The sequence below is a fragment of the Mastigoproctus giganteus genome, chromosome 2 (assembly GCF_048544385.1).
Source record: "Mastigoproctus giganteus isolate SK-2022 chromosome 2, ASM4854438v1, whole genome shotgun sequence".
NCBI classification, from domain to species: Eukaryota; Metazoa; Arthropoda; class Arachnida; order Uropygi; family Thelyphonidae; genus Mastigoproctus; species Mastigoproctus giganteus.
The window spans coordinates 22,054,550-22,067,027 of record NC_143576.1 but is presented as its reverse complement, the minus strand read 5'-3'; the positions used below and the strand labels follow the sequence as shown (position 1 = coordinate 22,067,027).

The 12,478-nt window shown below is 38.6% G+C and overlaps 1 protein-coding gene across 5 annotated transcripts in view; it reads left to right on the top strand.

The window, feature by feature from the left end:
* The window catches only part of LOC150089212 (MBT domain-containing protein 1-like), a 406,745-nt gene that overhangs the window by 262,716 nt on the left and 131,551 nt on the right, over nt 1-12,478 (top strand). For all 5 annotated transcript variants that reach the window (XM_090388417.1, XM_090388411.1, XM_090388400.1 and 2 more), the window contains exon 13: nt 6,489-6,738. In XM_090388417.1, the coding sequence (XP_090244543.1) occupies nt 6,489-6,738 (250 nt within the window). The remainder of the gene's footprint in view (nt 1-6,488; nt 6,739-12,478) is intronic.

Here is a 12,478-nt window from a genome sequence, read left to right as displayed (position 1 = left end):
GAAAGCAAACTTATGCAGCATCAGCCAAAAAAAAAAAAAAAAAAACTTGCTCCCATTTCATCCCTCCGTTCATTCCAAATATCTGTCCAGCTGAGCTGAGGTATTTGGAATGGACTCAGCTGGACAGGTAAATTTGGAATTACCCCCAGGTCCTTTTCATTTTCTACCACTGTCAGTGTAGTACCACACAGGTGATACATTACTCTGGGGTTACTGCTTCCCATATGTAGTACATTACATTTGTCGATGTTAAACTTCGTTTGCCACCTCTCAGCCCTGGCTTGACTTTTCTAGATCCTGTTCAGCAGCGTACTGTGATTAGCGTCATTAACAACCCTGTCAACCTTCGTATTGTCTGCAAACTTGGACATTAAGCGTGTGATATACCATCATCAATATCATTTATAAATACAGAAAACAGCATTGGACCCAACACTGAACCCCGAGGGATTAAAGAAGAGTGGTTAAAGAAGCACCTGCAGTGCTTCTTTAACCACTGCCTCCATTAATTTCCCTGAAACAGAAGTTAAACTAACAGGTCTATGATTACTTGTGTCGCCCTTTGATCCTCCTTTGTAAATTGGGGTCACATTTGCACATCTCCAGTCCATGGGTACCTCCCCTGAGTCCAAGGAAGCTCTTATAATTAGGGCTAATGGTTGACTTACTTCCTTTGCTGCCTGTGTTAATATAACTGGATAGATCCAATCCACCCCTGTTGCCTTTTTTATGTTTATCTGCAACAATTTCTCCTCCACTTCCCTCTCAGTTATTACAAAATCATTAAGCTCACTGCCAGAATTTAATTCACCTCTGGCATTCCCCTCCCTGAATAACTCCTCATGTGTAAATGTAGATGCAAAATACTCATTTAGTTTGTTAGCCACCTGAGCAGGATCATCAACATTGGAACCATCAATATCCAGTGGAACAATCTGATTCATCCCTTTCCTTCTGGAGTTTACATAGGTAAAGAACTCTTTGCTGTTTTTCTTTCTATCCTTTGCCAAAGATTTCTCATAATCTGCCTTTGTCTGTCTAATCTCTTTTGTGACTTGATTACAGACCAGCTTATATCTGTCATAGGCTTCCATGTCACCCATTAATTTATATGCATCCCATGCATTTTTCTTCTCTGCCACATGTCTCATTAGTTCATCTGACATCCATTTAGGCCTAAACCTTGAACAATACTTCTTAGTTGGTATGTAAAGCCTAGTAGCTTCCAAGATTAATTCTTTGAATGCCTCCCATTTTGAATTTGCTGTTGTTAACATCATCAGTTAGTCCGACCGTATAGAATTTAAATGCTGTCTCTCAACCTCCATAGTCGTCTTTGCAAAAGCAAAAACCCTTTCCTTTACCCCTGATGGTTGTTATTTCTTTGAGTAAATCCCACTTCAGCACACTGTAATTGCTGCCACCTAGTGGTTCCGTTATCTGCAGATTCTTAATGCATGAAGAATCACTATGATAATCAGATCAAGAGTATAACTCCCTCTAGTTGCCTCCCGAACATGCTGATATAGAAAACAATCATCCAATAAATCCACAAAAGCCTTGCTAGTGTGAATGACCAACCCACAGATTCCAATCAATATCTGGGAAATTAAAATCCCCCATTATAAGACACTCTGATTTACTGGCCCACTCTATTTCCCTGTACAATTTTTTATTATAGTCATCAGAGTCATTAGGCCTATAACACACTCCTGCTCTCAGTTTTGATCCCCAATTGCCTATGTCACACTAAACCGACTCGACACTGCACTGTCCAGCGATGGCTGCACTTCCTTGGATTTTGTGTTTCTTAACTAATAGCATAATTCCTCCTCCCTTCCAACCCATCTATCCTTCCTTTACACATTGTACTTCCCAAATTCCAGTTCTGCATTCCTTATATCTGGTGAAACCACGTCTCTGATATCCCAACAATATCTGGCTTTGATGTTTTGACCAACACATCAAATTCATCAAATTTATTTACCAAACTCCTAGCATTGGTGTATATGCAAGTATACATGCACCTGTTCCTATGCTTAGCTACCCTAACACAACCCATGTGTTTACTTGTACTGCAATGACTCCCAGCAGTCTTTGAAATATCCTGCATCCTGTTTTCCAGGCTGCTGCTCATTCCAATAGAAGCAGTTCAAGAATCACTCTCATCTCTGTCAGTGGCTACTGTTAATCTATTAGTCCGTGTATCCCCCACCAAGCTGGTGCACTATGATCTACATTGTAAATGCGCCAATAAATAACAAAACAACCAACCCCCCCCAAGCTAGCAGTTTGTCCACCCACCTAACACTGCCTCAATAGCATCAGCAAATATTCTTGTACCCTTTCTATTTAAGTGTATCCCATCCCTGTAGAAGCAGTCTCTCCTGTTAACAAGCACAGACCAGGCTGAGAAAAATTCTGCCCCTTGAGCCTTGCACAATATCTTCAGGGCCAAATTGGTCGACAAGGCTCTCATCATATCCTCCCTCCTATCGTGTCTGGCAGTATTGCAGACACTTTCAAACTCAACCCTAATTCACGCTTTTTTTTAACAGTGACCTGTACTTGTTAAGTAATTCTGCCGATCTCCTACTCTTAATATCATTAGTGCCAACATGTACAACAATATCACCTTTTGTGCCCTTATAAGATGATATCTGCTCTACAACATCATCAACTTTTGACCCTGGCAGATATATCCTTGTCCTGTTCCACTTATCCTTTTTACATAATGTTTCCCTGACAATAGAGTCACCAACAACTACTAGTTCCTGTGGGACCAGCACATTCTGCCTTTGGGGGTTACTGCTGTTTTGTATGATGATCAAGTGTAAGCTCTGATATATGATAATGATGAAAGTAGTGCAATTTGCATTATAAATATGACCTTTTAGAGAGATAAATAGCATAGTAATATAGCGAAATTTTCAACTTCCAAAGACTTGGAAGAAATTACAAAAAACAAAAAACAATATGTTATTGCGTTCACATTACAATATTTTCACAATACCTCCATTTATTCCTACAGATGCAAAATACTTTTCCATATTTTTTTTAGTTTGCATCGGCCTAGCAAATACCTAAAATTGAATTTACCTAAGTCGGGGTGTTCCTGTATATACAGGGTGTTTCAAAAATATGGTCAATAATTTAAAGGGAAAATTACAAACTAAAATAAGCAAAAAAGTCCCAGTGAACGTCGGCCCGCAAATGAACTGTTTTCAAGATAATGCACATTTTCTGTTAAGATCGCCACTGTCTATGGAAGCACTAGTTTAGCAAAAAGCTGTGAATCCTTTGCTAAGAGTGGTTTTATTAAACGTAAGATAATACATTTTTAATTTTTGTTTTTGACACCACAGGATTTTACAGATGTTACAGGATGTTACAAAAGGTGTTCAAAATGCTGTCCTTGCATCTGTACGCAACTTTGTAGTCTTCTCTGCATTGGGTTGCGAATCCTCTGAAGCATTCCTGGGTCATTTCTAATTTGCTGTAAGGCTCCTTCAACCCGACACTGCAATTCCTCTACTGTGTTAACGTCAGAAGCGTACACCAAGCTTTTTACATGACCCCAGATACAAAAATCGATAGGATTTAAGTCTGGTGATCTGGGAGGCCACATTATAAGCCCACCTCTGCCTATTCCCGGTAACTAAACGGTATTGATAATACCTTTCAGTTAGATACCAAGTCAAAACTCGAGCGAAATGTGCCGGTGCACCATCATGCATAAATCACGTTCTGGCGTTGCTGAAGTGGAACAGTATCATCATCAAGGGGGTCTGGAAGAACATTCTGCAGGAACTGAAGGTACAGCTCTCCCGTTAGCCTGTTTGGCAGAAAGTGTGGTCCAATTAGATGGTCTCCTAGTAGTCCTGCTCAGACATTCAACGAGAAACGTTGCTGATGTCGTAAATTGCATTAGGATTTTCGTCAGACCAAATGTGACGGTTATGAAAATTAAAAATACCATCATGAGTAAACCCAGCTTCATCAGTGAATAAAATGTTCAAAAATTGGAGGTTCAAGACACACTGTTGTTGCATCCACTGGCAGAAGCTCACTCTGGGAGGGTAATCTGTATTGCTGAGACCTTGTACACGCTGGATATGGTAGGGGTACAGTAATTGGTGATGTAAAATTCGCCACACACTGCTATGGCTCAGTACATGCTCTTGCAGAGCAACCCTCCATGTTGAAATTCCTGGATTTTATTCTATTCTTTCTGCCACCCTTCCTCAACATCAGGTGTTATGCTTCTGGGCCTACCTGCTCGTACTCCATGTGCGAAGTGCCCACATTCTCTAAGGTTTTGATGTACCTTGATGAATGTGCGCCCATTGGTACGTTTGTACCAAAAAGCAGCCTCGAGTGCACTGCTGTTGGCTTTACCATACATGAAGTGCACGTCCGCATACTCTTTGTCGCTGTAACCTCTTTCCATGTTGACTATCCTTTGACAAGTACTAGTATGCCTGCTATGTCTCAGAGCATTCAGAGAGGGGAAAGGAAGAAAATGAGCATAACCTAACCTAAACAAACACGTCAGTGGTGGATCCAACTATAAATGTGCAATATCTCGAAAATGATTCACTTTAAGGACCCATGTTTACTAGGCTTTTTTTTTCATATTGTAGTCTGTACAGTTCGCCTTTAAATTATTGACCATCACTTTTGAAACACCCTGTAATTATATTTCACTACGAGTTTTACCTGCTACTGAGTTAAGATTATATGAATTCTGTATCTCCCATAAAATTGGTTTCCGGCAAGGACTGGGTATTAGGAAAGCTTCGTTTGTAATTCAAACTCTAGTAGAAAGATGTTGAGATGTGAACCAAGAGGTATACATTGGCTTCTTGTATTATGTCATGTCTTACTTGAGCCTTTGAACAAGTAAGACATGACAAAATGTTCAAAATTTTAGAGAAAATTGAAATTGATGGCAAGGACATCGAAATAATTGTAAATTTGTATTGGGAACAATCAGCAAGAGTGTCATAGAAGGAGGGAAGTCGGAAGAAATAGAAATTAAAAGAGGAGTTCATCAAGGTTGTATTCTTTCACCTATATTGTTCAACATGTATGCTGAAGAAATTTTTAACGAAGCTACAGAAGAATGTACAGAAGGGATAAAAATTAATGGCAATACAATAAGCATGATCAGATCTGCAGATGATACTATTTTGCTAGCCAGTCCTGAGAATGATTCACAATCATTAGTGGATAGAGTAAATAGAATAAGTGAAAATTTTGGTCTGAAGTTAAACATCAAGAAAGCAAAATTCATGATGATCAGTAAGAAAGAAGAACAAACAAAAATGACAGTCAGTAATAAAGAAATTGAAAGGCGTAAAAGTTTTCATTATCTTCGATGAAATGCTGAGCGAGGACTGGGACCATTTCATTGAGGTGCTCTCAAGAATTGAACAAGCACATGCAGCCTGTCTTAAAATGAATCTTCTATGCCGTAGTGATCGTATGCATGCCTTTAAGAACAAGAATGCTAGATGTCTTTTCTGTCCTTTATGGAGATGAGGCTTGGACACTGACAAAGAAGACCCAGAATAAGTTATATGCTTTTGAGATGTGGTGTTACAGACTAATGTGGAGCGTGTCATGGACAGATAAGATAAAGAATGATGACATCATGAGACAGATGAAAAAAGAGGCAGAAATAACTAACACCATTAAGGGGAGGAAACTAAAATATTTAAGACATTATGAGAAACGACAAATATAAGATGTTGCAAATGATAATCCAGGGCAAGATCATTGGAAAAATAAGTCGAAGGAAAAGAAGGAAATCTTTGTTGGCAACCCTCAGAGAGTGGTTTGATCAGAGTAATGAGTGTTTGTTTAGGGCTTCTACCTCACATAAGTCCATTGCAAAGATGGCAGCACATTGAAGAAGAATAAGCAAAAAAATTGTTTATTGCTGTTTACGACGAGTTGCCTCTATATTGTATAACCTTCCCCCCCCCATCATTTAGGGGAAAGTGGTGCAACACAAGCTGTATAATAAGTGAATTTGTTTCTGCATATTTTAATGTGACTTAAATTGACATAATTCATTACATAATAACGGGGGGGGGGAGAACAGAGAGAGAGAGAGAGAGAGAGAGAGAGAGAGAGAGAGAGAGAGAGTGTGCCATGATTGTTCTTATGAAATGTTCTAGGGCTCAGGATTTTTGCAAGCAGGATCAACTTCAATTAGTATTATTATTGTTATTTATATATTTTTTTCATTTACAGTATTTTTTTTATTATTTTATGATGATTTATATGCTAGTATTTCAGTGGTTTTTAACTTTAGTGAGTAGTTTATATGAATTTCAGAGCCATATTGTCTTTCATTTTCATAGTTGTTTTCAATATGTCAAACTACATTTAAAAGTTAAACGCATCATAAAATATCATATTAGTATTTTTTTACATGTGTGTTTTGAACATAATTTAAAAATTTTTTTTTCTTGCTTCAGATTAGAAACCTTGTCTCTGATAACAAATTTGATGTGGGAATGAAATTAGAAGCCATCGATCCTCTTAATCTCTCTACTGTCTGTGTAGCTACAGTTACTAGAGTTCTCAGGAACAACTACCTTATGATTGGTATAGATGGTATGATGGCAGCAAATGGATCAGATTGGTTTTGTTATCATGCTTCTTCACCATGCATTTTTCCTGTTGGGTTCTGTGAGTTAAATAATATTCAGTTGACTCCACCAAGAGGTAAGATAAACTGAATTTGTGTGTGTGTGTGTGTGTGCGCGCACGCACATGGATATGTGTACGGATAACATTGGTTGGCAAAATAATTAAAAATTTCTTAAAAAGTTCTCGTCACCCTCAGTTTTCAAATATTGTAGGTTAATGACAGAAAACCAAGACAAATTCATTTAATCATCTTTTCCATCTATTTATTTTTTTCTAGAACATTTGGGAGATTTCTAGAACGCTTGGGAGGTTTTTACAATGTTTAAGAATGTTACTTAACATTCTAGAATAGTGTTACAAGCGGAAGATAGGTCAGGATCTATCTGGATGGCTCTAGAATTTTCGACGGTGTTCTCTAGAAACTTCTCTACTGGTACATATACAAGTGGGTTCCAGGGTGCCTCCGTAGCCAGATGGGAAGGAGCATTAGCATTAGCATTAGCATTAGCAGAGGCATATGATGCAAGAAAGCAAGCTTATTCAGCATCAGCCAAAAAAAACAAAAAAACAAAAAAAAAAAAAAACCCACTCCCATTTCACCCCTCCGTTCGTTCGAAATACCTGTCCAGTTGAGCTTTAAATTTGTTTAGGCTATCAACTTCAACAACCAGTGATGGAAGTCGGTTCCACCAACCAACCACCCGCTGGCCAAAGGCAAATTTCCGCACATCTATCCGACATCCGTCCTTCCTCAATTTGAATTTATGCCCTCTGAGGTGATTATTCTGAGAAAGATGAAGAATCCCATTGGCATTGAGCATGCTCAAACCATTCAAAGCCTTATACACCTCTATCAGATCACCTCGCCGGTGCCTAGTCTCCAGACTCTGTAATTTGCAAAACTTAAGCCTTTCTTCGTAAGAGCAACCCTTTGTTCCATTTACTAATCTTGTTGCCCTTCACTGTACCCGTTCCAGCAGCTCTACATCCTTCTTGAAATGAGGCCTCCAGACCTGTATACAGTACTCAAGATGTGGCCTTACCATTGCCTTATACAATGGAATAATCACCTCCTTATCCCTGCTAGAAAAATTCCTGTATATCATTGACAAGACACCATGAGCTACTCTTGCAGCTCGTCTGCACTGCTCAGAGAACTTCATATCTGCCTGCACAATTACCCCCAGGTCCTTTTCATTCTCCACCACTGTCAGTGTAGTACCGCAGAGTTGATACGTTGCTCTGGGGTTACTGTTTCCCATATGCAGCACTTTACATTTGTCGATGTTAAACCTCATTTGCCACCTCTCAGCCCATCTGTTCAACCTGTCCAGATCCTGTTGCAGCAGCATAGCGTCAGTATTGTCCTTAACGACCCTGCCAACCTTTGTATCATCTGCAAACTTGGACATTAAACTTGATATCCCATCATCAATATCATTCATAAACACCGAAAACAACAACGGACCCAACACTGAACCTTGAGGAACTCCACTAATAACATTAGTCCACGTTGAGCAGTGTCCATTGATTACCACTCTCTGTCTTCTGCCACTCAACCATCCCCTTATCCATAGCAGCAATTTGCCTCCAATGCCACACTGCTCCAATTTGTGCAGCAGTCTTCCATGTGCAACAGTATCAAAAGCCTTTCTAAGATCCAAATATATAATATCAAAGTTATTCCCTGCATCCAGTTCTTTTGTGACTACATCATAGTATCCAATCAAATTGGTCAGGCAAGACCTGCCCTTAACAAAACCATGCTGCGTCTGAGCTATAACTGAATTCTTGTCTAGATGATCCTGCAGTGCTTCTTTAACCAGTGCCTCCATTAATTTACCTGGAACAGAAGTTAAACTAACAGGTCTATAATTACTTGTGTCAGCCTTTGAACCTCCTTTGTGAATTGGGGTCACATTTGCACATCTCCAGTCCATAGGTACCTCCCCTGAGTCCAAGGAAGCTCTCATAATTATGGCTAAGGGTTTGCTTACTTCCTTTGCTGCCTCCTTTAATATAACTGGATAGATCCCATCCACCCCAGGTGCCTTTTTTATGTTTATCCCCAACAATCTCTCCTCCACTTTCCTCTCAGTTATTACAAAATCATCCAGCTCACTGCCAATGTTTACTTTACCTACATCATTCTCCTTCCTGAATAACTCCTCATGCGTGAATGTAGATGCAAAATACTCGTTTAGATTGTTAGCCACCTGAGCAGGATCCTCAACTGTTGAACCATCAATATCCAGTGGACCAATCTGATTCATCCCTTTCCTTTTCGAGTTCAAGTATGTAAAGAACTCTTTTCTGTTTTTCTTTGCATCCTTTGCCAAGGATTTTTCATAGTCTGCCTTTGCCTGCCTAATCTCCTTTGTTACTTGGTTACAGACCAACTTATATCTATCATAGGCTTCCATGTCACCCATTAATTTGTATGTATCCCATGCATTTTTCTTCTCTGCCACATGTCTCATTAGTTCATCTGACAACCATTTAGGCCTAAACCTTGAACAATATTTCTTAGTTGGTATGTAAAGCCTGGTAGCCTCCGAGATTAGTTCCTTGAATGCTTCCCATTTTGAGTTTGCTGTTGGTAACATCATCAGTTGGTCCCACTGTATAGAATTTAAATACTGTCTCAGACCATCATAGTCGCCTTTACGAAAACAAAAACCCTTCCCTTTACCTCTGATGGTAGTTACCTCCTTGAGTAAATCCCACTTCAACACACTGTGATCACTGCCACCTAGTGGTTCATTTATCTGCAGGTTCTTAATGCATGAGGAATCACTACTGATAATCAGATCAAGAGTATTGCTCCCTCTCGTTGCCTCTCGTTGCCTCGGAGCAGTAGTGTGTATCACATTCTTCTTGATTAGACCCAGGTTTGAGCCCGTCACCACCAAATATGGAAGATGCGGAAAGGTCAGGGAATGACCACCACATATCCCAGAGCAATATGGCCTTAGTTGCTAATGCTCCTAAAAACCAAAACAACAACAACAAGTGGGTTCCACACCAAGCAAGTGGTGAACAAGTGTTTTAGTGAAATAGTATGTGTAAACAAGCATTGTGTGCATAAGTGCTTATCGTGAACTGTGTTTAAATTAGAAATAAAAATCTACAATTTCTTAATTATATGCATGTACCTCAACTGTATATGAAATATGTCACATTCTTGCCGAAATAAGCCTGATAGCTTTTGCTACATTTGTGGAGAAGTGTTATTAAAATTGTCACAGAAGCCACTGTCACAACTTGTGAGAAAAGCCTATGAACTTTATTTTGAATGTAAGATTGGAGATCAAGATAATGGGCTCCAAAGATTTCCTGTAGCTCATGTTCAAGGACATTAATAGGCTAGCTTCGAGGTAGTCGTAAATCGATGCCTATTGCTCAGATGATATGGCGAGAACATCGAGACCTCAGAAACAATTGTTACTTTTACATGACCAAAATTTCTTGTTTTTCTGGGAAATCCAAGCATAAAGGATCCCAACGTACTTTCTCTTCTCCTCCCGATGATACAATGCCAGTAACAAATCCACCGGAAACTTATGGAACTGACTCTGATTCAGGTTCGGAAAAGGAGTCTCGAGAAGATGCAGAACCACCCAGAATAAGTACAGATTCACTTTTTAACTTTTGCTACTTTAAAGCCATATCAAATCATTCAATCAGAATTGAACGATTTGGTCAGAGATTGGTCCAAAACCAAGGATCAATTACTAGGATCACAGCTTCAGCAGTGGAATCTTCTTGAAAAGGGTGTCAGTGTGTCTTTTTATAGGGAGAGGCAATCTAGCATAACGACCTATTACTTCATGGATGATGCTATGGTTTATTGCAACAATGTTTAGGAATTAATGAAAGAGTTACATCTGTAGCATGTCCATGATCAGTGGAGGCTTTCCATTGATTCATCTGAGGTCAGTTTCAAAGCAATTTTACTCTATAATACAACTAAGTACAGCAGGCGGCCCTCATTATAACGTGGTTCGCTATACACTGATTTGCTATAATGCTGTTCTTATATTATAAACCAGTATCTGACTATAATGCTGTCACAAATCACTGTAATGCTCTTTTACCAGCATACAGATTGCATTTTTGGCATATTTAACGAAAACATTTCATCTGATGGAGTTGATAGCTTGAAAATGAATAGCAAAACAGCATTAAAATGTTTCCCATGCCAACTTGAGAAATTTTCCCACACTCAGTGAAATTTTCTTGCACGCTAATTTAATCGCAGTACAGTGACTTTGTTACATAGTTCCGAGATCAACATTTTAAAAAATGATCAAGTATATTGCTTCTAATATTTGCATTATATGCATTTATCCAAAGTAGTCATCACTCAGTACAGTATTGGACATCGTGTGCAACGGACAGTTTACTTGAACATTGTATCATAATTAATGCAGTCAACACAGTTACATATTTGAAAAGTTAATAATGGCAATAAGAATGAAAAAGCAACATTGTCTGGACGCAGTATGGAGACTACAAATGTAATAAAAAGACTGAATTTGAAAATTAAATTAGTCGGTTTGAAGCAAATCGATTTCGGCCAATGACAAGTGAATTTGTGCCATAATTTAGAACTGACAGGTTTAACTGTAAGAACAATTATAAAAATAAATAATTAATTTTAGCAGTGGTAAAGACGGTTGTTCCACTGCAAGCAACTAGGGCTAGGCTGGCTATTAGGATTGGAATGGAGAGACTCTCTAACTAATTTTATTGAAGATAATATCCAACACAGAATTCAGTTAAGTTAAATATTATAAAAAAAAAGAGATTAGCCTATATGATGATCTGAACAAAGCTCACCTAAAAAAAAAAAAAATGTGGAACCATTTAAAACTAGTAAGGGCTGGTTGAATAGATTTAAAATCCAGGGAGAAGCTGCAAGTAAAGATCAAGGAGCCGAAACTTTCAAAAAAGAACTTGTTAAAATTATTGAAGAGGGGTAGTATGTGTTATACTTCTCAACAAGTTTTTAACATAGATGAAGCAGGACTTTTTTGGAAACGAATGCCCAAAAGAAGTTTCATATTGAAAGAAGAAAAAAACGTGCCAAGTTTCCAAGCGGCGAAGAATCGGTTGACTTTATTGTTGGGTGGTAATGGTGTGGAGAAATTTAAATTAAAACCCCTTTTAGTTTGCCAGGAAGAGGGCCAAAATACAACCCAAAATCGACACATTTTCTGGTGTGCCTTCACCAGTACCATTAATAAATATTGAAAATAAGGTCCTGTCCCAACACCAAACCTTGATGACTCCACTATTAAATAGCCAAAGAGAAATGGCTATTAATAACAACTCACCTACAACTCCATCTCCTACCCATTCCACTATCCCTCTATTCATAGCAGTAACTTGCCCCTAATTACATACTGTTCCAATTTGTACAGTAGTCATTCATGTGGGAAAGCATCAAATATTTTACTGAAATCTAATTATTATTATTATTATTATTATATATATATTTTTTTATCCATTTCCTTTGTGATTACCTCATAGTAATTAATCAGATTGGTCAGACAAGACTTCCCTTTAACTAATCCTTACTATGATTGCCTTATAACAACACTGCAGGTGGTAGATGACTTTCATCAACCGGTGAAATACCACCACTTTGCTTATTGGAGGCTTGAAGTGGTGAAACTCATGTTTAGTCTCTAGAGCAAAGTTTCCGGCATCCCCCTCCCCCCATACTTCTCCTTCAACCCATGCACGGTACTAAGTACTATAGGTTTTGATACCTTTCGTGTTTGGGGTTTTCATATAAAAAAAAAAAAAA